Source organism: Equus asinus, chromosome 3 (assembly GCF_041296235.1).
Source record: "Equus asinus isolate D_3611 breed Donkey chromosome 3, EquAss-T2T_v2, whole genome shotgun sequence".
Classification (NCBI taxonomy): Eukaryota; Metazoa; Chordata; class Mammalia; order Perissodactyla; family Equidae; genus Equus; species Equus asinus.
Window position 1 is genome coordinate 13,762,960 of NC_091792.1, and position 24,721 is coordinate 13,787,680.

General features: G+C 38.3%; 1 protein-coding gene across 1 annotated transcript in view; it reads right to left on the reverse strand.

The window, feature by feature from the left end:
* PRDM5 (PR/SET domain 5) overlaps positions 1–24,721 on the reverse strand; it is a 186,024-nt gene that overhangs the window by 145,012 nt on the left and 16,291 nt on the right. The window contains 1 exon segment of the mRNA XM_070504691.1: positions 20,577–20,660. Within this exon segment, the coding sequence (XP_070360792.1) occupies positions 20,577–20,660 (84 nt within the window).

Here is a 24,721-nt window from a genome sequence, read left to right on the forward strand (position 1 = left end):
AGAGAATAGCTGCTTGAAAGGGTAGGTACCATGTTGGTCTGGATAAGTAATTTAAGCCAAGTTGTTTCTAAAATACTATTTTATAAAGTTATAAAACCATCAATATTTCAAAATTGTATACAATTTGATCTGCTATAATGTTTATTTTGAAAAGTTCAATGACACAACTTGACTAACATAGTAGGAAACAATTTGAGCATAACACAAATTTTGCATTTGCTATGCACAATTTTGTCTCCCAGAAACACTAGGTGAATAAAGAAAACTACACCCAGTTGAACTGAGCCACACAGAAATACACAAAACACACCCACCTCAAATATACACTACCCTCCTCAGTTCACCACGTTATAAGACACACACACCCACTTCAGGTGTTACAACCTTCCATCTAATTTCAGATAACCCTCCTTCCACCATTTCATAAGAACTCACAAGCTGCAGCCCTTCTGAGTGTACACTGCCACACCAAACTTCAGGCCCTTTTAAAGGTAAACTGACATTTATTGCAATAGTTACGTATTTCTTAACCATTTAACAGGTGTAAAACTGTGCTACCATTTTTATTAGACTCCTATCTTTTATTTTATGTGTCACTGACAAAGTTTTTGTATATCCTGTCCCTAATGCCATGATTCTTATTGAGCAATTCTGCAGGCAGACTGATTTTTAGGAACACACATATCGCGTGATAGCAGGACTGACTGTAGAGCCAAAGAGCTAAAAACAAACAAGGTCTAAAAACATAAAGACCACACAGAGTAAAAAAGTTCAAAACACTTAAGACCATGAAATAAATTCCAAGTCTGATGTATATTCCAGGATAAGATTAAAATTTTATAAGCTTTACTTATCGGAGATACATTTGATGAAAAATCCAAACACTCTATTTACTACAAGTCTCTGGACTCCCCAGGACAGGAAGGAATGCATGCAAAATTTTAGAAAAATAAAAACCACCTCATTCTCTATTACTCTAGGAACTAGGATGTATTCTGCTTTATGTAACTTTAGTAAAATACAGACAGAAATTTACAGTGCCATGTGGGATCAGTCAAATTCAGAAGAATCCTGAAAAACAAAGCAAAACAAACTCTTACACAACATTCTCTTGCAAAACGCAAAATAGTCGAGAGTCATCAAGACCTATCCAGAAAAAATTCATGAGAAATACCACATATAATTTACAATAAATGGGGGAAAAAAAACCTTTTTTTTTTTCCACAAGAAGCATAAAGATTAGCTTGCTGAAAATGACCCCAATGCTAACTTTGAGACAAGGTAGGTTCAACAAGTCAGAGTTCAGAATCATAAGCTTAACAAGCAAAAGACCATGAGGTGAGTTCAGCTATATTTTTATGGCATCGAATAAATAGAGGACTTTGTTCCTGAAACACAAGTGACCTTTACAGGTAGCAAATAGTTTCCTCTTCAAACCCCCGTATTTCTGACCAGGGACCGCAACACTCAAGTTGGAATTGCCAGTGAAATGATCAAGGTAACATTTGTTTAGCCTGGCAGTCATTAGGTGGCTAGTACTATGATAATCACATTCTGTTCCCGGGATAACTTTCCAATCCCACAATTCGGTTGCTTTTCCATGCCTGGTACCAATTTTTAACTCTAGGCTGTTTGAAGAATGATTTCAATTAAAATGACCTTGTCTTTAGACCAACTTCATGTTTACCGCCCAGGATATCATAAAATGTGGTATGTAAGAATCTCTGGTCACATGACAAAGACAAAAGAAGAATAAAATAAAGAACTAGTTTTTGAATCTTTAAAAAAAAAAACTGACCACCTTGTTTTAAGATTGGATGTCAGCGAAGTCACTCAAATATTTGAACTCTCTAATAAATAAATAATACGTGTCCATAATGGTAACTAAAAATTCCAGAGAGAATAATACAATTTTTGAGCAACTAACTTCTACAGACCTTCATTTCTGTGCTTTACTACACCTATAACTCCCTAAGAAACAAACTCTTTGAAGTCACCTCTTGATTAAAAAGCAATCTGCAAGAACTTTCATTAAAAAATAAGCTGATTAACCCAAGAGTAAAAGTGATTCAATGGAGAAAGGACAATCTTTTCAACAAATGGTGCTGGAATAACTGGACACATACATGCAAAAAATAAGCTAGACACAGACCTTACAACTTGCAAAAAATTAGATTTTCAAAATGAATTACAGACCTAAATGTAAAATGTAAAACTTTTATAAAACTCCTAGAAGATAACGGACGAGAAAAGCTAGATGGGCCTTAGGTTTGGTGATGGCTTTTTCAGACACAATACCAACAGTACTGATCCATGAAAGGAAAAACGGGTAATTCAGACTTCATTAAAATTGAAAACTTCTCTAAAAAAAGATACTAGGAAGAGAATGAAAAGACAAGCCACAGACTGGAAGAAAATCTCTGCTGGGATCTAAAAGATACAAAGAATTCTTAAAACTCAACAATAAGAAAACAAAATGGGCAGGTGGAGGAATTGGAACAAGGTGGTCAAAATGTACAATTTTCAGTTATAATAAGTACAGAGGACGTAACGTACAACGTGATGACTACAGCTAACACTGCTGTCTCACGTAAAGGAAAGTTAAGAGAATAAATTCTAAGAGTTCTCATCACAAAGACAAAATTTCTTTTCCTTTTTTCTGTATTTTCTTTTTATCATAGGTATATGAGACAATGGATGTTAACTAAACTTATTGCAGTAATCATTTCACAATATAAGTTAGTCAAACCATTATGCTGTACACCTTAAACCTACACAGTGCTGTATGTCAATTATATTGAAGTAAAAGTGGGGAAAAAAGAATTCTTAAAACTCAACAATAAGAAAACAAAATGAGCAACAGATTCAAGAGACAGCTCACCAAAGACACAGAGATGGCAAATAAGCACATGTGAAAAAACATGCAACATCATAAGTCATTAGAGAATTGCAAATTAAGACAACAGTGGGATACAACTACACACTTATTAGAATGACCAAACTCCAAAATTCAGACAACATCAAATGCTGGGAGGATGTGGAGCAACAAGAACTCTCATTCATTGTTGGTGGGAAGAGAAGATGGTACAGTCACTTTGGAAGACAAGTTTGGCAGTTTTGTTTTGTTTTGTTTTGGTGTGTGCGAGGAAGATTCACCCCGAGCTAATATCTGTTGCCAATCCTCATTTGTTTTTTGGCTTGAGGAAGATTAGCCCTGAGCTAACATCTGTGCCAATCCTCCCCTACTTTGTTGGTGGGATGACTCCACAGCATGGCTTATGAGTGAGCAGGATCTGAACCTGTGAATCTGGGCTGCCAAAGTGGAGCACATGGAACTTTAACCACTCAGCCCTGGGGCCAGCCCAGTTTGGCAGTTTTTAACAAAACTAAACATATTCTTATCATACAATCCAGGAATCACACTACTTGGTTTTTACTCAAATGAGATAAAAATTTATGTCTGCACAGAAACCTGCACACAAATGTTTGCAGCAGCTTTACTCATGATTGACAAAATTTGGAAACAACCAGGATGTCTTCCAATATGTGAATGGATAAGCAAACTGTGGCACATCCATACAATGCAATATTATTCAGCAATAAAAATAAATGAACTAACAAGTCACAAAAAGACATGAAGGAAGCTCAAATGTACATAATTAAGTGAAGGAAGCCAGTAATGGAAAGGCTACATACGATATGATTCCAACTATATGACATTCTGGAAAAGGCAAAACTCTGGAGATAATAAAGATAGTAAAAAGATCTGGACTGGGAGGAGGAAGGCAGGAAGAGGAAGAGCACAGAGGATTCGCAGGTCAGGGAAACTATTCTGTATGATACTGTAACACACCTGTCAGAACACACAGAACTGGACAATACAAATAGGGATAATGTGAACTATAGACCTCAATAATAATATATCAATATTGGCTCATCAAGTAACAAATGTACCACACTACTCCAAGATGTTAATAACAGAGGAAACTGTATGCACGAGAATACACGGGAACTCTGTACCATCCCTTCAATTTTTCTGTAAACCTAAAACTGCTCTAAAAAATAAAGTCTATTAATTTAAAAATACACACGAAACAGAAAAGGAAATAAGCTGAAGCTAAGATCAAGTGCCAAATGTATGTCACAACAATGAAATAAAAGACACACAAATTAAAATGTTAAAGTTTGCTTTCTCCATTAATTTGATCTATGCTACTATCCAACTCTGCCATGAGCAAAGTCCCCAGGAGGAGCTCGGGCTACTCCTGACACCGTCTACGCCAGCACTATCCAACAGACATATACTCTAAGCCACAGATGCAATTTGAATACTAGTCACATTAAATAGGAAAAAAGAAACATTAAATTAATTGTAACACTATATATCCTATTTAACCGAATATATTCACAATATTATCATTTCAACATGTAATCAATACAAAAATTACTAATGAGATATTTTACATTCTCCTTTTTCATTCAAACTCTTTGAAATCACACTTAGAGCATACCTCAATTCAAATGCTAAATTTTAATCAGAAATAATCTCGTTTAGATACGGATTTCATAAAATTTATAATTTGGAAAATAGATTCACAAACCAAGCTGTTCCAAAATACTTAAAATTTTTCCAATAACTAAATCAAGAACCAAAAAGTCACTCAGCTTTTAATATGTTCACATCCACATTGACATCTCCACTCAATTCTCCATCACTTGCAAACTTTATATACTTAAACATTTTTCCATACTGCATTTTTATACTAAAAAGCTAATGTAATGATACAGTAATTAAAATAACCATCTTACAATATATATAAGTACACATAAAACACTATATATATAAATACATGTGTAATAAGTATTTCTTTTTAATTACTAATTATAAAGGTATCAGTAATTCATGCTGTCTGCATAAAATATTCAAATAAACACAATACAGTTATACAAGTGTGTAGAAAAGAATCATTGGATTTTCAGAAAATCACTTGAATTTACTCCACTGACACCAATTAAATCAGTGACATGTTTCTATAAAATATGAAAAACAATGCCCGTGCCTGACATACACCTACAACACAATGGTATCTCAACGAGGCAACAGTCAAGTAAAAGAAGTCCCACCAGACAATCAAGCTGTGTATAATGGAAAAATATTTTACACGGCTTTAGTTTTTTTAATTAATTAAAATTAAATGAAATTAAAAATTCAGTTCCTCAGTCATACGAGCCAGATGTCAAGTGCTCAGAGCCACATGTAGCCAGCTGCTGGCATACTGGACAGCGGGGCTCTGCACATTTAAAGTAAAATAAGGTTATTTCAAAGTGTTATTTTAGCAGAGATCTGAATGCAAGTACGTTACTTAGATTTTCCCCCTTGGCCCTCATTTTTTTTTAGCTCTCCATGCAAAGAAAATAGAATTATTAATTATTATACGGTTAGAAGCTAATAAAGATCGGTTACACTAATCTCCCTAGCACAGCACTTTCTTAAAGTTGATTTTCTCTTATTTTGCTAAATGTCTTCTTTTTCTATTATACAGTTAGAAATCTAAAACAGAGGAAACCTGATTACCTCCAATTTCATGATTTTTAATCTATGCAATAAACACCAAAATTTATACCAATCCCCTCTAAAATTCCCTGCACTGCTAAAGGCTTTACTTCAAAAATGCATACATTCATTGCTCAGAGATCTTTCTAAGGATCTGAATTATTTTCTCTGAAACTAGTCCTAAGGAGTTAACTGAACTTTTGGTATTAAGGACTAAATGTGTTCAGAAAATTATTTAGAGAAACAGCGTTCTTTAAAATGTAATGTCTCACAAGATATCAATGGGTACACAAAATATTAAAAAACGACTGCTAATAGGTGATATGAAAATGTTCTAAAATCAGTGGTGATGAATATACAATCTATGAACCTACTGAGAACTAATGAACTATACATTTTAAATGGTGGATTTGATGGCATGTGAATTATATCTCAATAAAGCTGCTACACAAAAATTCACAAATGCCTCCTACATTTATGCGCAAACTATTAGTGAGAAGATAAGGTTCCCTCGGTGACCACATATTAAATATGTAGTATTACTGCTGCATATGTTGAAATAAGATATGCATAAAAAACTCATGTCACTCCTGTTGCTCTTAAATATGCATGGAAATGGTCACTAAATGCTCTGCAAGATCAGATACACAGAAAAAAGACAATGCGGGACATTAACTTCATGTATATTGCTCTAATTTTTTACATCATGTAGTCGTATGTGACTTGCATAAGAAAAATAAATGTTTTGAAAACATAATAACCTGGTTAATATATGCAACTCCCTTCAGTTACACCTTCTCTCTCCTTGAAATACTTACCCCGACCTCTAGAAGCACTGTTCATTTAACAACTCTAATAACCAAAAAGACTTTTGTTAAGGCTGCTTTCCATGCTCCCCAATCAAAACATCCAGAGAACATGAAAAGAATGGAAGATATAAACACTGGACTTCTTCCTAGACCTTGAGCTGTACCTTCTCTGCCAGGTTTTTTTTTTTTATCTCTCTAGGTAAACCCAGCACCCAATACAACATCTGGGACAGAGTAAGCATTCGAGACATAGTTGCTGAATGAACAAACAATGAATGTGGTCATTCTCATGGGGGACACTGCCTCTGAGTACACGCCCTGCCCATCACCCTTCCTCAAAGAACACTAAACTTGTTCCGACGTCCTACCCCAGCTCCAGGTTCCACCTGCGTGGGTAAGAGTAATCTCATGCCCTTCGCCAGTTCAAGACTGGATATGAGATATATCAGGGGACATCTGCTACAGGAAGAGGGTTCTTGAAAAGGTGTCATTGCTTCTTACGGACACTACCTTGTCTGAAACCTACCTGGTACCTGCCACCAGCCTGAGGATTAAGCCACTAATCCAGTCAGCAAAGCAGAGAAATGGAAAGAACTTGGGTAATATTAACCTAATTAATCAACCATCCCTGAAGCTTCTTAGACCACTGAATTTCCTTATTTGACATAATGTCCTCATTATTTAAATGAGGTGGAGTTGCTGCTGTTTGCAGCCAAATGCATCTATTTGATAAAATTCCTATGGTGCTGTAAGTTGTGATCAGAACCACAAATATGGGGGAAGTATTCCAACAATACAGATACTGGGTTTTTTTTTTTCTTTTTAACCAAACCACTGGGCCTGGATTCCCAGCATTCTTCTAATCATGCCTCAGGTTGAGTGAATGGCCAGAAGCTGGCTGACATACTCAGATAGGAGCCGTTTTGACAACCACAAAACAAATGTAGAACTTCCAGAAGACACGTAACAGTCAATCGCTTTGCTTTACCCCTAACTAGAGGACTAGAGTCAGGGGGGATGTGCTATGACATTGCTTTAGGATTCCCAGCATTCTACAAGGCTTCCTAGGAGGTATTTTTCCACTAATGTCTACACTAAGTGGTTCCATTCAGAACCTAAAACAAAATGCTATCGTCTGCAAAAGAAAAACATTTGGTAAAGAGACCTCTTTGTTCCAAACACCTAAAAGGACTTACATAAACAATAAAGAAAAACAAAAGATTCTAAACAATTGAAAACATTTTTTCCAAAAACTAAAACACATTGGAAACATGGTGCTGAATCAAGTTCCCAAACAGCAGGACAGCTGTAATCACAAAATAACTGCAGAGAAAGAGAAAAACATCTAAACAAAATGTCCAGTTTAATATCCAACCAATCGGCTCCTTTAAAAACCATATTTTGGTCAAATCACCATCTTCAAGACAAAGAAAAGAAAAATGTCTACAAAGTGGGCAAACACAAGGCAGTAAAGTAGTAAGGGAATCAGCAGGTTCCTTTCCTCTAACCTTTAAATTACATGTTTTCTAGAATGCCATTGGCAAAAATAATTTATATATTTATTTAATGTATTTAGAATATCGGATGTTAACTAGATTATTGTGATCATTTCACAAATATCAAATCATTATATGGTACACTTGAATCTAACAGAATATGTCAATAATACCACAATAAAAAATATTTATAGAATATGAATGATTTATTAAATATTAACTAAAGAAACTGAACTTTTATTCAATTATGTTTATGTTCTAGGTACTGTGCTAAGACCTGGGGAGTAAAAGTGACTACGACAATGCCCGTCTTCAAAAGTGTACAATGCAGTGGTCCACTCCATCCTCCCATCGCCTCACCATCACTCACCAACTGCCCTGTCTCTCACAATGTCACCACCTTCCACCCATATGGCTCATGACAAACAACTAAAAGTCATTCTGGACTCTTCCCTTTCAACAAATAATCCATCAGCAAGCCCTCTCAGTGTTAGTTACCCCCGACAACATACACCCAGAAGCCAGCCACTTCTCACCAACTCCACTGCTGGGGCCCAGTTCCAAGCCGCCACGGAATCACTCCTCAGCTAGACTCCTACCTGTGTCCCTGCTGCACTCTCGCCGCCCTAGAGCCTGCTATCCACACAGCAGACACAGTGCTCTTCTCAAGGCACGAACAGCATCACATCATTCTCCTGATTAAATCCCTTCAATGACGTCCTTCTGCCGCTAGAATAAACCTCATGATCTGACCCATCACCACCTCTCTAGCCCTATGCCCTACAACTGGCACCTCATCCACTAACCACTAGCCTCGCTGGCTTTGTTTCTGTCCTGTGAACAGGCCAAATTCATTGCGTCTCTGCTACTCTCTGAGTTCTTCATCCAGGTCTTCTTCATATGGCTGCAGTCTCATTGTTTAGGTCTCAGCACAACCTGACAGCCCAGCTAGAAACTCATGGCCTAGGCACTTTACCCCACTGTTCTGTTCTATTTTATAAAGTAAACTTTTTGTTGAAGTATAAAGCAATTCCAAAAAATGCAGAAACTTAAGTGTGCAGTTCAGTGAATTCTCATAAAGTAAACACACCCATATTACCAGCACACAGATCAAGAACAAGCACGCTAGAAGTCCACCCAGGTCCCCACTTCCACTCACTATCCTCACAATGAGGTGACCACAAATCCTGAAGCATAATTTCATAGATTAGCTTTACCCGTTTCTGAAGTTTCTATAAACTGAATCATACAGTATGCACTCCTGCCTCCAGCTTCTTTCAGTGAACGTTATGTTTTTGAGATTCGCCCACCTTTCCAGTTGCGGAGCATAGTTGTAATGCAGTCATTATCATAAAGCTTTGTAACACTTCATTTCATGAATATACCACAATGCATTTGTCCATTTACTTGTAGGTGAACATCTGGGTTACTTCCAGTTTGGAACAACATCTCATCATGCTGCTATGAGAATTCTTGTATGAGTCTTTTAGCAAAGACTCATGAGACCATGTCTAATGGAATTGCTGCATCATATCATATGCATATATTCAACTCTAGTCCGTACCACTTAGGTTTTCCAAAGTGATTGTACCAATTAAAAAAACCCAGCATAAGTGTATGAGAGTTCCAGATAATCCTTGCAAATATTTGACATTCTCTCTCTTTTTAATTTTGCTCATTCTGGTGAACATATCTTGGCATCTTGTGCTTTTGGTTTGCGTTTCCTAGACAACTAATGGAGCTGATCATCTTTTCACGTATATTGGCCATTCGGATATCTTCTTCTGTGAAGTACCTGTGCAAGTGTTTTGCCCATTTCAGACATATGCGTTATAAACATCTTCTCCCCCTCTTTCATTTGCTTTTTCATTCTCTTTATGGTATCTTCTGATGAACAGTTCTTAATTTTATGGTTCTCCAATCTATCAATTTTTTCTTTTACAGTGTTTCTTATTTAAGAAAACTCCACCTACCTTAAGATTATGAAGGTATTCTCCTATGTTTTCTTGTAAAGGTTGTTTTTACCTGACATGTTTATATTTACAATTATATGAAATTGAATTTTTATTTATGATGTGAGTTAGGGGCCAAAATTTTTTTTTTCCATAAGGATATCATTTCGACCCAACATTATTATTGAAAATATCATCCTTTCCCCACCATATTATTAATGACATCTTTGTCAAAAACAATGTCTATTTGTCCATCCTTGTCTCAAAACTATAGTATTAAATTAGAATTCCTCTATAATAAGCCTTGCTATCCAATAGTGTGAGTCCTCCAGTTTTGTTCTTTCACTTCAAGGCCACCTTGGTAATTCATGGCCCTTTGGATTTTCACCTAAATTTTAGAATCAGTTTCCACCAAAAAAAAAAAATCTTGCTAGGATTTTTAACGAGCTTGCACCTTTTGAAATCTATTGACTTGTGCTTTATGATGCAGCATATGGTTAATTTTGGTAAGTGTTCCATGGGCATTGTTTGATCAACTGTCATTGGGTACAGTGATCCACTAATGTCATTTAGGTCAGATATATTGATTATATTGATCAGATTATCTATCCTTTCCAGTTTTTTTGTTTTTTTTTTTTTTAAAGATTTTATTTTTCCTTTTTCTCCCCAAAGCCCCCTGGTACATAGTTGTGTATTTTTAGTTGTGGGCCCTTCTAGTTGTGGCATGTGGGATGCCACCTCAACATGGCTTGACGAGCAGTGCCATGTCCGCGCCCAGGATTCAAACCGGTCAAACCCTGGGCCGCCGCAGCAGAGTGCGCGAACTTAACCACTCGGCCACGGGGCCGGCCCCTATCCTTTCCAGTTTTATCTTCCTGCTTCTTCTACCAGCAATTGGGAAAGGCATGTTTAAGTGTTCCATTGTGTGTTTGTCTATTTCTACTGCTGCTTCAAGTTTTGCTTTCATATTTGGAACACATATATCTTCTGGTGTATTGACCCTCTTTTGTTAGTAATGCTTCTTCCTTAAAGTCTACTTTGTCAAATACTAGTAAGGTTACAACTGATTTCTTTCCATTTGTATTTATTTATCTTTTTCCATCCTTTTATCTTCAGGCTTTCTGTGTGTTTATATTTTAAAATTGTCTGTTAAGGGGCATCAGGTTGGTTTTGGGATCCAATCCATTAATAATAGTCTTTTAATTGAAGTACTTAGTCCACTTAAATTTAATATAACTAGTGATCTAGTTGGATTGACAGCTACCAACTTAATATATACTTTCTATATGACCCAGTTGTTTCTTTTTCCTCACTTCTTTCCTGCCTTGTGCATTAATAAAATTCTTTTATTATCACATTTTTTCCTTTAGTTAGTTAAAATAATCTTTTACTATTCTTTTTGATAATTTTATTAGATAAATTTACTTGATAATGCTAGAACCTTGAACTCTTTCATTCCATTTGCTTCCTCCTGCCTTTCAAATTGTTCTTAACATTATATAAACTGCATGCATTTTTAAACCCACAAAACAGTACTATAACTGTTTAGTACCATCGATATTTACGCTTACTCACCCACATATTTACCCTTTGTTGCTCTTCACTCTGTCCTGCATTTCCATCAGGATTCATCCTCCTTCTTCCAGAAGAGCTACCTTCACTTTATTATTTCTTTGGGTGAAGGTCTGCTGGTTTTTGCTTGTCTGAACACATCTCTATTTGCCTTTAATTTTTTTGACAGTACTACTTATGAAGCAAATCAAATTTGAAAGGTCTGAAATTTATCTGTTCCAAGGGAAAAGCATCAAATCCCTTATATATACATTTATAACAAAGAAATCTATATATACTTTTAAAGTTTAGAGCTGAGTATTGTCTTTCCTTTCCCATGAAAGAAACACAAAATATAAAAATGAACAGGAAGAAAATAACAATGAAGAATATCAATTCCAAAATATCTTACACCTATTGGATGATTCTCCATCAAGTGGTAGAGCTCAAGTCATCATTAGCAGAGAATTTTATTTTAAAGTTACCACGTTAAACTTTAATTAGGATGCCCAAGGAGAAGCCATATTAAGCCATGTAGTCAAAATATCCACTTAATGGATCATCTTTTTAATTTCCTTCTGCCCCATTCTCTCTCTCCTCTCCTTCTAACACTAAAATGCCTAACATCTCAAACCCATCCTTTCCTCATTTGATATAATTCCATTTTATTAGATTTTTTTATTTAACAAATTGCATGTACATGGTGATAATGCTAAATGTCCATATTCATCTATAGACACAGTGTAATTTCTAAGCCCCTTAGAGAAAGAAGTAAAAATCAAGAATTTTAAGCACAGGAAGAATAAACACCCTCCAACTTTCAGCAGAGCAAAGGGAGAAAATTTTCATTTTCCCAGAGTGGGTAATGACGTGTTAATTCCATATCACTATAGTCACAATTTCTGAGACAAGAAGGGCTAAAAAGGAACATAGATCAGAAATGGGTAGAGATTTTTTCCCATTGTATTTTGCTCAAGATAGTCTCCCACAAAATAAGTGGAGAATCCCATCATAAAGAGAAGAAAAAAAATAAAGAAACCTCATTAGAACAAGGCAGCTGAGCAGGAAAGGGAAAAAAAAATAGGAGAAGGCAACTTGTTCCCAGAGGATATAAAATTTTAAAAAGTAAAATGAAGGTTGGAATCTATTCATATTCTACTAGTCATCTTCCTCTTCAACCTTTCTCCTTCTTCCACATCATCACCATCTTCTTCTTCTCCTTTATCCTCAGCCTCTTCACCATCAATATCTTCCAAGTCTTCTTCAGCATTATGAACATCGGCGTCCTCTCCTTCTGTATCATCCACATAAGGAGCTGCATTGTACTTTATGAGATTTAGCCAAATAGTATCTTTGATGATACTCTCCTAACTCACCTGCATCAGCATCCAAATCATTGGTGAACCAGAGGAAGAAGCTCAAAGAGTTTTCATGCTACTTCTTCAAGACACGTTTATTTTATGTCTGATCAGAACATTTTATCAAGTCCTTCCCAGATTCCCATCTGATTTCAGTCAACTTGGAAGATGAGTCGCCACTCTTACTGAGATAAAACGTATTGGAAAGAACTTTATTTTAAAGTAAGAATTTTCCTCAAACTAAAAACCTATTCTGTAATAGGATTTAAAATCTTCAAATTCTGTCACTTCAGTTCCGACAAAATAATTCAGCATCTCTTCTTCCGCATCCCCAAGGAGGGCAGTCATTTGCAGATGGTCAACAAACATCACCTCTAAATTTGGGAATTGGGAGACCAGTTATGACCTCTTTTGAAAAGACTGAAGAGTTTGTGACATTTTTGTTCTACTCTGAAAATTTCCTCACTGGTTTGTTTGTAACGTCCATATTTCAACACATACATCTGTGTACTTAACAACTATGTATTTAAATGCTTCCTATTGTTCTTTCCTCCCCTTCAGTGAATCCAGAGTAGCAAATTTTTCTTTTGGCTAGGATTTGGAAGTGGTCTTGGTTTCCTCTTTGGAAGAGTGAGGGAAGACTTACGTTCAGGGCTAATGCTATGAGAAAGTCCACAGCACCAGTCCCACAGAGGGATGGTCACAGATGGAGAGATTCAGAGAACTACACCTTCACTTTTCACTACTTCCACTGGGTACAGAATTCTAGATTGGCAACGACTTCCTATCACTTTAAATATACTATTCAGTTGTCTACTATATTTGGCACCTTTTTTGCCTTCTCTTTAAAAGTCAGTTATCAGTCTTTACTGTTGTTTTCTTAAAGGTAATGTCGCTTATTTTTTTTCTGGCTGTTTTTAAGATTTTCTTGATTTTCAACAGATTTACTAAGATATACCTAGGTGCTGGTTTTTTTATATGGATGTTGCTTGAGGCTCACAGAGTTTCTTCGATTTGTCAGGTAAAGCTTTTTAACAGTTCTGGAAAATTCTCAGCCAGTAGCTCATCAAATTTGCTTCTGCCTCATTTTCTCGCTCTTTTTCAAACACTAAAAGATCCTAACCTTACAGACAGATTAGATATTTTCACTGTCTCACGTATCTAGTTTTAGTCTCTGTGCTTCATTTTCAATATTTTCCATTGACTTCTTTTCCGCTTTTCACTACTCCTGGCTTTTGCTAACATCTAATTCTAACATCTAATTCAAACACTTAGTTCTCAATTTTAGTTATTATATTTTTCTTTTCGAGGATGTCCATGATACTTATACATCTCAATGTTTTAGTAAAATTCTCCATCTTTTCATCTGTTTCATCTTCTCTTCCATTTGCTAGAACATCTCAATCATGTTTATTTTAAAGTCCACACCTGCTACTGCAATCAATATCAGCATCATCCTACGTTAGTTTCCATTGTCCAGCTTTTCTCTTGGTTTTAGTCATATGGTCCTATCTCTTAGCATCTAGTCATTTTTTATTAAGTGCTGGACACTGTATATTAAAAAATTTTAGAAAATCTAGATATATTTCTCCAGAATAGGTTCACCCTGACCTCTGAAAGGCAGAGGGAAACTGTTCACTTTAAGCCAATCTGGGAGTGAGCTGATTCAAGGCTGGGTTGCAGCTGGCAGGCTTCAGCCGGCCTCAGTTGAGCCTCTTCCTACAGCACAGCCCTACAGTGCTTCCAACTGAAAGTCTGATGTGCACTGATGGTCCTCTGCAGCAACGTGAGACTGCAGAACATTTTGCCTCTTGGAAATGTATGGCTTAACTATATAGCATTCTACCATGCCACTTCATAATTCTTGCAAATGTCTTGAGGAAGAGTTAGCAATATTTTTGAGTTCCTTTGGGTATTCAATATTGTCATTCCAACTTCACAAGAGCGCCAAAAGTGATACCTGTTTCTCCATGCTCCAACACTAACCCTCTACATGGGCCGAGGTCAGATTTTCAGCCTCTTGCCCACATCCAGAATCAGCACAACTCTGACCACCTCCCCAAGAGAAAAGAGGCTGTGGATTATCACTTCACATCTCCCCAGCTTTCTCCTCTCTCAAGCTTTAGTCACTCTGGGACTTCTTGCTTTCACAACTCTTTGACGGCCTTACACAAACTATTTTTATACTTAATCCGTCTTTTGTAATTGTTCTCAGCAGTAATATCAATGTGTTCAAGTTAAGTATCTCTTATTTGAGATAAGTTTTCTTGCCCTATTTTCTTTATATCCATATCACTACCTATCATTTTATTACTTTTTAAGGGTGTTTACATCTATCTTTCCCTACTGAAACATAAGCCCCAAGAGAACAAGGGCTTTACTGCATCCTGAAGGCACAATCAGACTGAAGATCCCTTGACTCTGGTATCCTTCCTGTTTCTATCAGCCTTCACCTACCCGCCTATTTTTGTTTTGTAAAGAACTTCAAATGGCCTCATCATTTTTCAGTAGGAGAAAAGAGAGAAACGAACTCTACATGCACGAATTCTCAGTCAAGAACTCTTACTCCTCCTGTTCACATTTCCTCACTTTCTCCTCCAGGAGACAGGGTGTCTCTCCTTCACTTCCTTCTCTTCAGCTGATTGTCGAGACCCTGACAGTCATTCCTCTCTATGCCCAACACCCAGCCACGTAGGAAGTAGACCCGCCATCAGACTCAGGGTATGCCTTCCACAGCAGGCTGACACCTGTCCTTCTCCCACACTCTCTGGTATCCTCCAATCTAAATATGCTGTAAACTGAGTCTGTGAGTCAGGCCACAATTCTCCATGCAGATGAGGAGCAAATCTATTCAGAATCTCCTTTGCGGGCCCAACTCTTGCCACATGTGGTACAAAGATCAAGAATTAAGCAGCAGAGTATAAATTTCACACTCTGACCTTGGATCCTAGTCACATTCTCCAATCCAGCTTTTCTGGAGCCATGAACTTAGTTATTGTGTGCTCATTAATGAGGTAGATATTTTTAAATCATCTGGCTCCTATCTGTTCTTCCTTGATTAGAACTAAGGAGAAAGGGGTTACTAATTAGGGACCATCACCAATGTATAAGTGAAGTGGGGACTAGGGGTTGGGAAGAAAGTTTCCAAAAACAGAAGAAATATAGTTTCCCTCATCAACTCTCAAAGGGATAGATTTAGAAAAATAAATTAACATAAAACTTTTTAAGCACCATTAAGTCAGCCTCATGCAGGTAAAGCAGACTGCTCTCACTGCACTTGGTGTGTCCCACAATGTGTTACTTCTGGAACCCTTCCAAGACCACAGGCTCCTTAAAAGCAAGAGCTTAGCCTTTTTAAAAAGCAAAGTTAAGCCCTGTTTTGTTGTTTTCCTAATGTCCTTGTGTTGAGACAGATACTTTTCTACTAAGTTATCAATGACATAATTGTAAGAAATCAATCTGTATCTAAGTAAAACAGATTTATTTTTTCCTATAAAAACATAACCCAGAATTTGGATATTTCACTTGAATCTCAAGTATTTATCTGGCTCCTTGGGATTCTGCATGCGAGTTCTTAACTGGCTAACAGCAAGAACTTTTTGCCCACAGGAGACCATCCAGTATTTCTAAACTGTGGCATGGGTTCTGGCTCAACCTGCATCAGATCACAGCACTGAAAACCCAACTGCACCAGCTGAACTGCTCAGAGACGGAGAGGCAAACACGGGTCCAGCAAGAGTGGAGGAGACAGACAAGGAGAGGGTTGAGACCTTCACGATCTCAGAATAGATGCAAAGTTCAGGAATGAATGACTCGACTGGAAACGTCAGGACAATGCCAAATTCTGAGAACTTACCAGGCCAGTTTCTACACAAAAACCTCTTGCAGGCAATGTAAGAGGACGCTTTGGAAAAAGAAGGGAAGACCCACTGCCAAAAGCAGAGCTGTTTGGAGGATTCAAGCAAGACTGGATTCACCAGCAGCCACTTTGGAATACCTGAATAATAGGCTAAGAAGGTGGCAAGGAAAATGTACAATCTGTGTGCATTCCATAGGTGCCAAAACTTAAAGGTCTGTGCTGGAATCATAAGAGCCAGTGCCTGGAAAGGTGGTATTTGAACTGTGGTTTGAAATACAAAGAAAATATTATAGAAAGAGAAGGCCTTGGAGATTTAAAAACAAAGGATCACCGAGAGTTCTAGCAACAGGACATGAATGGATTTTGCTCTTACAGCAAGTGTGAGGGGTAGAGAGTGGAAGGAAACGCATCCCAAGCTCCAAACCACCTGGACAACAGCAGACAGACGTCTAATCAAGGAAAGAACAGAAGACGATACAGACACCTGGGCACATGCCACTGAGTGATCACTGGAAGCATTTAAACCAGGCTCTGGTTTCCAACTTCAAGCTCTACAATTGGCCTGAGGCCTAAGAAATCCAGAATTGTTCTGCTAATACACTTAATTTTAAAAGAAAAGTAAAATTCTGAGGTTATCGCGAAGCCTTAAGGACAGAGGAGTCTGAGTCTCTTCAAGGCCCCCATCTCAAATCCTGCGGCCAACACAGACAGAGGCTGAGGTGCTGGGGAACGCTCTGAGGCGGTGGCATCGGTAATGTGCAAGCTGCACCTTCAGAGGCAGAGCGGGAGGTTACAGCAGACAATGTCACTGCTCCCCATGGATCCCCTCAGATGCCTTTATTCCCCATCCCAAACTAACACACGCCAGGAGGCTCAATGCTAACTGGCGCCTCCAAGTTCCCTGGTATGAAATAGCCAGCCAGGGGTCCCAGCCCTGTCCACCAGCACTGTTGGCACCTCAAGTATAAAGTGAGGCAGAGCTATGCCATACGCTGTCTCACATGACATCATTTTGCAGACACTATCCCCACTATCTGGCTCATGTTCCATAACCACAACATAGGTAACTATCGGCTTGAGGAGGACGACTCCCACTAGAGAAGTGCAGGTGGTGGCTTTGTAGCTATGTTATGGGGCATACTGGAAACGACTTGAAGCAGTCCCAATTCACCCACCAGAAGCCGGGAGGCTCATTACCTCCCTACGAGAGGCCCCAAAGGGTCCACGAGGGGAAGACTGTAGTGGAAACATTCTCCCTTCTCTGTGCTCCCTCTGAATCCTGGCACCTCCAAAGCTAAAATAACAGAAAGGACTTTAATAGTATAGCTCAAGGCTGGGAAGCAGCTCACTCAGTTAACATAATAAGGACTAGGATTACAGCAGGCAGTAACCTTTACAGTTCAATCGGTGCTGATCTTTTGTTCAGTGTCCCCCCAGAAGACATACAAAGCGAGCTCTTTCCCCAGCCCTGGCCAGTGGCACAAGTGGACCAAGCAGAGGATGGCTGACAATCCACACGGAAGACCAGACTACGAGGAGGAAGACCCAGAGGACAGAGGGGAAAGGTACCCGAGCCAAGGGGTTAAAGGGATCAGAGGTCTTAGGTGAAAGAGCAGGCTTGAAGGGGTCAAGAAGACTCTTCATCAATATCTTTCTAAAATATGTACAAAGCACAAATATGACTTACTCAAAACGAATATTGATTTTATTAACATGAATATTAAATAAGGAGTAAAATAAAATAGAGAACAGCAATCATTATGTGAACGTAACACTGCCTGAACATAAAACGTATAAAATCAATAGCTCCTTGGGTGGCAGAATGAGAGAGACTGGGGATATTAGTGGCAAAAACGAAATAATAATGTAAAGACATTAAAGAACCACGGGACTAAATGACGCAAAACTGGCTGATCTGCTGCTGCACTGTCAACTATGTAATAGTACAAAACCAGCCTTCTTTTTCCAGTTTTATTGAGATTGACATACAGAACTATATAAGTTTAAGTGTACAAAAAAGTCGTCTTCTTAAGTTTCCTACATGCAAGTCCTTCCAAAATAAAAATTATAATCATTATCTGCTTAACAATGCTTCACAAACAGCTGTGCAAAACATTAGCCTGACCATCACACTAAAATTTTCAGAGACAAAACAAATATCAAAAGCCATTAATAGCCTCTTAAATAATTGCTATTTTCATCATTTATGACTTACTTAGGTGGTATCAATTTTTTTTAGCCACATAAATGTTTGATTTCTGAAAAGCTTCACGGTAAAAAAATTAACTGCTGAGAAAATTAACACCTTATAGAAAAATAGTGAAAACCATTAAAAATATTTTTAGACTCATAAAAAGAAAGAAAACAGCACGAAGGCAATATCAATAACATTTTCCATTTGAATTATGAATTTCCATTTTCCATCACCTGCACTGCAGAAATCTTTCAAGAATCTTTTAAAGCACACTACTCTCCAGGGGCCGGCCCCGTGGCCAGGTGGTTAAGTTCTCGCACTCTGCCTCGGTAGCCCAGGGTTTCGCCGGGTTCAGATCCTGGGTGCAGACATGGCACTACTCATCAGGCCATGCTGAGGTGGCGTCCCACATAGCACAAACAGAGGCACTCACAACTAGAATATACAACTATGTACTGGGGGGCTTTGGGGAGGAGAAGGAAAAAAAAAAATTGGCAACAGATGTTAGCTCAGGTGCCAATCTTTAGGAAAACAATTTAATTGCATTTTTAAAAAAATAAAGCACCCTTCTCGCCACCTCCAGCAATATAGGTGATGCTTAAAAAATATATTTTGCTTGTGGATAATACACTATGACAGATTCAGGGGTCCACTTGGCTGGGCTGGAGTACCCAGTTATTTATTCAAATACTAATCTAGGTGTTGCTGTGAATGTATTTTGTAAATGTGGTTAACATCTGCAATCAGTTGACTTTAAGTGAAGGAGATTACCGTCAATACTGTGTGCGGCCCTCATCTAATCAAATACCTTAAATGCAAAAACTGAGGTTAGCCAGAGAAGTTCTGCCTCAAGACCACAGCACCAACGCCTGTCTGAGTTTCCAGCCTGTGGGCCTGCCCTACAGATTCCATCCTGCCACCCCAACAATCATGTGAGCCAATTCCTTGAAATATATATAGATTTCCATGCTATTGGTTCTGTTGCTCTGGAGACCCTAACTGATAAACACACACTCGGAGAGACTTTTTACATGTAGTTCTCTATTCCAGGATTCTACCCCTTTCTGATTTCATGATCCCCCTTCTCTTGGCCCCACCTACACACATCTCAACTCCCAACATCCTCATGGAACCCACCAAATACAATCTTTGGGACTGAGTTTTCTTTTCCACTTTTTTGTTCCAACAATCTCTATACCTTTACTCTTCTATTTCCATCCCTCAGGCCCTTCTTTTTCTAATGACTAGAAAAGAACAGCAACAAATATGATGAGCACAAACTAGGATGAAAATTCTCCTAATATACAGACACACATTTGCATATATAGATTAGAGAAGCTTTAGATTGTAAAAGGTAAGTGTGATAGTTCTTTAAACACATGTTTTTAAAGGTAAGAAACATTTTAAGGTGAGATTTTCATTCCAACATGGAGCTCAAAATTGTTTCTATGCAATTAGAACCGCAATAGGGAAATAAAAAGTTAAAGTACAATTTCATCTACAGAAATCAAATTCTAAATCCAGTACAAGAACATGGTTATTTTGAAATCCAAACATCCTTATGCATGGAAAATTTCCTTTTCGATAATGAACTAAATAAATTTCAGAGTTCTAGAAGAATTGTCTATTAAGGTATATCAACAGTACTTTTTTTTTAGTGCTTAACTTTAAGTTACTCAGTTTCCTTAATGGAACATTTAAATGTTTAAATAGTCAACTGGAATCAATATCTATTAACGCAGGCTTGTAAATCCATTAAATAGTGTAAAGAGAAGCATATTTAAAATATCAACACATCCTCACCTCCCACATCAACCTGTAATCCATATTTTCATCCAAATCTTCAGGCATTCTCTTCTCTCCAGCAAATGGTCCAAACTTTTCACCCTGAGTAGTGATAATTATATTGAAAAAGGATTAGTACAATAATCAAGTTACTAAAATTACTATTTGTCTTCTGGAAAATTGTTTTTCTCCAAATCTTCATGCCCAATGATTAAGACACATTGAAAATATTAACTAATTTACATAACACAAAATATTTACATAGTTAAAATCCAGCTTAATCTGTTTTTAGCCTAACAGCTTAAATCCACAACACAGGAGCCGACAGAAGAGGGTTAAACTCTTTAACATTCAAGTTCTGACAGGGCGCTGAACACTGTACTTACGTTTCCATCCTCTGCCGCCTGTGGCAAGTGGTCCTAAAACCATAGGCATTCAGTTTTGCCTGACTTCAGAGACAACCCACCAGGCAGAAAATCACCTGGTTTCCATAAAAATTATAAATTCACCCCAATTATGAACAAGAAAGAAGTAGGCTTGCCATTCTCCAAGGAAGACTGTTCATTAATAAGGTTTCAATTCTCCTGCCAGTCTTTGAAACAGCCAAGGGGGCACACTCTAGACTAGCGTTTCTCCAAGCACGTACCAGGGTTTCTCCAAGCGTGTGCTTTGAAGCCCACCTGCGTGAGATCACCAGTGTCTCGTGTCAAATACAGAAGCCTGGGCTTATTAAAATCCGGACCTCTGGGTCAGCCTCGTGGCCGAGTGGTTAAGTTCGTGCGCTCCACTTCAGTGGCCCAGGGTTTCACCGGTTCAAATCCTGAGCACGGACATGGCACCACTCGTCAGGCCATGCTGAGGTGGCATCCCACATGCCACAACTAGAAGGACTCACAGCTAGAAATACAACTAGGTACTAGGGGACTTGGGGAGAAAAAGCAGGGGAAAAAATAAAGATGATCTTTAAAAAAAAAAATCAGGATCTCTGGGAGTGGATGTGGGAAGCCGCACTGGACAAGTTCCCAGGTGAGACCAGGAGTGGCTGGGCCCCAGGGAAGTTCAAAGGGTAAACAACACTCTTCTCATTATGGCACCCAATCCAGGGACTGGAGAGACAAGAGTGGGGGTGTGTCTGTCCAGCCAGACGGTGCAGAAATGCATGCAGAGGATACAAACCACTCGGGCCTTTGTGAGCATCCTTCAATGACTGTTCTTCAGTACGACCCTTCTCTCCACAAGGAGATGGAGGAAGAAAAAGCCAGAAAATCTCCAGGGGAACTTTTGATGAACATTGTTAGGGGAAAAATAACCACCAACGCAATATTTCAAGGAATACAAATTACTTAATGAACAACAGAAAATCCAACTCCTGGGAATAGTAAAATGTTCAAGCTCAAAGGAATTACAACTAGCTAACCCAGCCCCTTATTTTACAGATAAAGAAAGAGGTCTTGAGAAGCCACAAACAATGGCAGAGTCCCGAAGATCTATTCTTTAATGGTAAATTGGGGGCAGAAAATAGCTACAGAGATTCCTCAAATGAAGACTATAATCCTAAATAACCCAAGCACAAGCACACAAAAGAAACAGGGAGACCGTTACTTATAATAACATAGAGTCATTGATGCAAAGTTTAGAGAGCAAATTTCAGAGAGGCTGGAGCTGGCTCTGCTTCTCCATCCTTCCATGCCTCACTAGCCACTTCATGCTAAACCTGGCACTCAGCATCACTTCTCAGACAGACACAACAGCCCCAAAGATGCTTTCTTTAAAACATAACCATTTCGCACATCAACATGGGACCCTACCAGTCTTTAATGGCCTTTAAGCAAAGCTGTTTAAGAATCAAAAGAAGAGAGGAGGGAAATTAATACTTACTGAAATAGTATGTGCCATGCTCCAAATAATCCTATGTGAGAATAGCCCCTTTTAACAACAAAAGAATCTGAGACTCAAAGAGTTTAAATAACGTGCTTGATTAAGGTCAACGACCTACGAAAGGTCAGAGAAAGGATTAGGAACCAGGGGTTTATCCTGAGCAGACAGCTCAGGCACTGTCCCCTTCCCCAAGCCCCCTGACAAGTAGCTGGATGACCCGGTGCCCAGGCAGCCTCTCCTCTCAGCTTTCCACCGACTACAACGTTCAGCAATTCCACGGGCGGAGCCTTACTTACCATAGTCACTCAACAGGGTGACTGCTGAACTGAATGAAGAAACTGACTGCCTGATGTTAACACCAATCTGGAGGGCCGACAAGAAAATAAGGTGTGTTTTTGGTAATAAATTTGAGCATTTGATATCAATGCACATAGTTCAACTTTTTAGTCCACTTTGTCATGGGTAAGCCTCATCAATAACTGCAGAAGGTAAGTAATAACCTGAGTACACACTTCCCAACGCAACTGATCTATCCATGCCAGAAAGTTCCTCGGTGAGTACAAATTTAGAGGAAAAAAAATTGAATTGATCAATTCAGTAGTGTTCAAAAGACTGCAAGGGGAGAAATGGAAACCCAAAGAAATGCACTGGGATCAGAAAACAAGCCTGCCTGGATGCAGGCCTCTAAGATTATTAGAGGACTCACAGCTTTGAAAATTCAAAGTAAGAATCAGGAGGACTCTAACTTTAATGACATTATTAATAGTGAACAATCACTCTAGCATAAACTCAAACTACCAAACTATAATAAATATGGCTTTCAGGTTTTTCCCTACTGCCCTTACCCTGTACAACATACTCCCATATTTTCGACTCTATTTTACCGCCCTTTTTGAAAAATACTACTTTTGACTCAATAAATTAACTTCACAACTCACCGGTGGGTTGCAATCCACAGTTTGAAAGACAATGACATAAAAGCACAGACAGAGGGGGCAAATTTATAAGGATATTTAGCTCTCTGGATTTGATGAGATTGCCTTCAAAGCACACTAGTGAGTGTGTGTTAGAATGATTTAACCAAATAAACTTAAGATTTCGTGGCTGCAAGATTACAAAAATGTTAATAGCCAACTCTTATATATCCACAATACTTGTGGTAAGAGACACGGAAGATAATTGAAACAAATTATATTTGGCTTTTCATGAAGATTTTATACTTGGGACACCCACCGTCTCTCTGAAGCCTTCCCTGAGGGTCCCAGCACCCGCTACCCACTCCTTTCTATAACTCTTGGTTCATTCCTGTTTCTGCTATACAAACAGCAATTTCTTGTAATTTTACTGTACACATTGTTTTATTGACTAAACATTTCCCATGGAAATTCTAACCTAAGAGTAAGCTTCTTCTACCTCAGTGGGCTTCAGACCTGCTTGGGTAACACATCCCGTGAAAGATTTGGGGCACACACCCCATATATATGTAATTATTTTTTCTTTTAGTTGAATCATATGAAATAGCCAATATTTGACCATCTTCAAGGTAAAAAACGAAAATTTTTCATATGATTCATTATAACATAATTTATATAGACACATGTATTAGCATATTAAACACCTATGGTAAGGGTCATAATTAACCACAGAAAGAAAACCAATTATTTTGAACTATCTTCTTGAAAATTTCAAAATTTTGTAACTGACTTCCTGTCATCGGTTTTACTTTCTGTGTTCAAGCTGCCGAAGATCTCAGACAAGCAGCAGGAAAACTGTCAGCTCTACCATTTTCTTGCTGTTCGCGTGTGCCTATATGATTGATATCAGCTTCAATCTGTGACTTTGTTGCAAGAACCTTCCAAGAATTCTTCGCTTTTAACTATCTAAAGGCTCACTATCTGAAATGCTCACCAGGTTAGGCAGGAAAACAGCACACCACCAGACATCCAACAACAAATATGTAAAGGACATGTTAGGGAGCGGCCAGGAGGCAAGCTGGAAGGGCATGCCCATTTAATACGCTTTTCCACTCCCACTGACTGCTGCTACATCACAATGGGGGCCCAATGTTGCCAGATAGCTGCAAATATTTTAGAGATGCTAACCACTCAAATTTGTATACGAAATCACTACTTTTCTATAATGGCAATGGATTCCAAATTTTCAAAACTCTGTGTGGATCAAGGAAAATGTGACTGCAAGACAAATTCAACCTATAGACACCAAACTGTCCAAGCCAAACCCACCTCTCAGACGGCCCACACCCAGCCTACAGCAGTGCTGCTTTG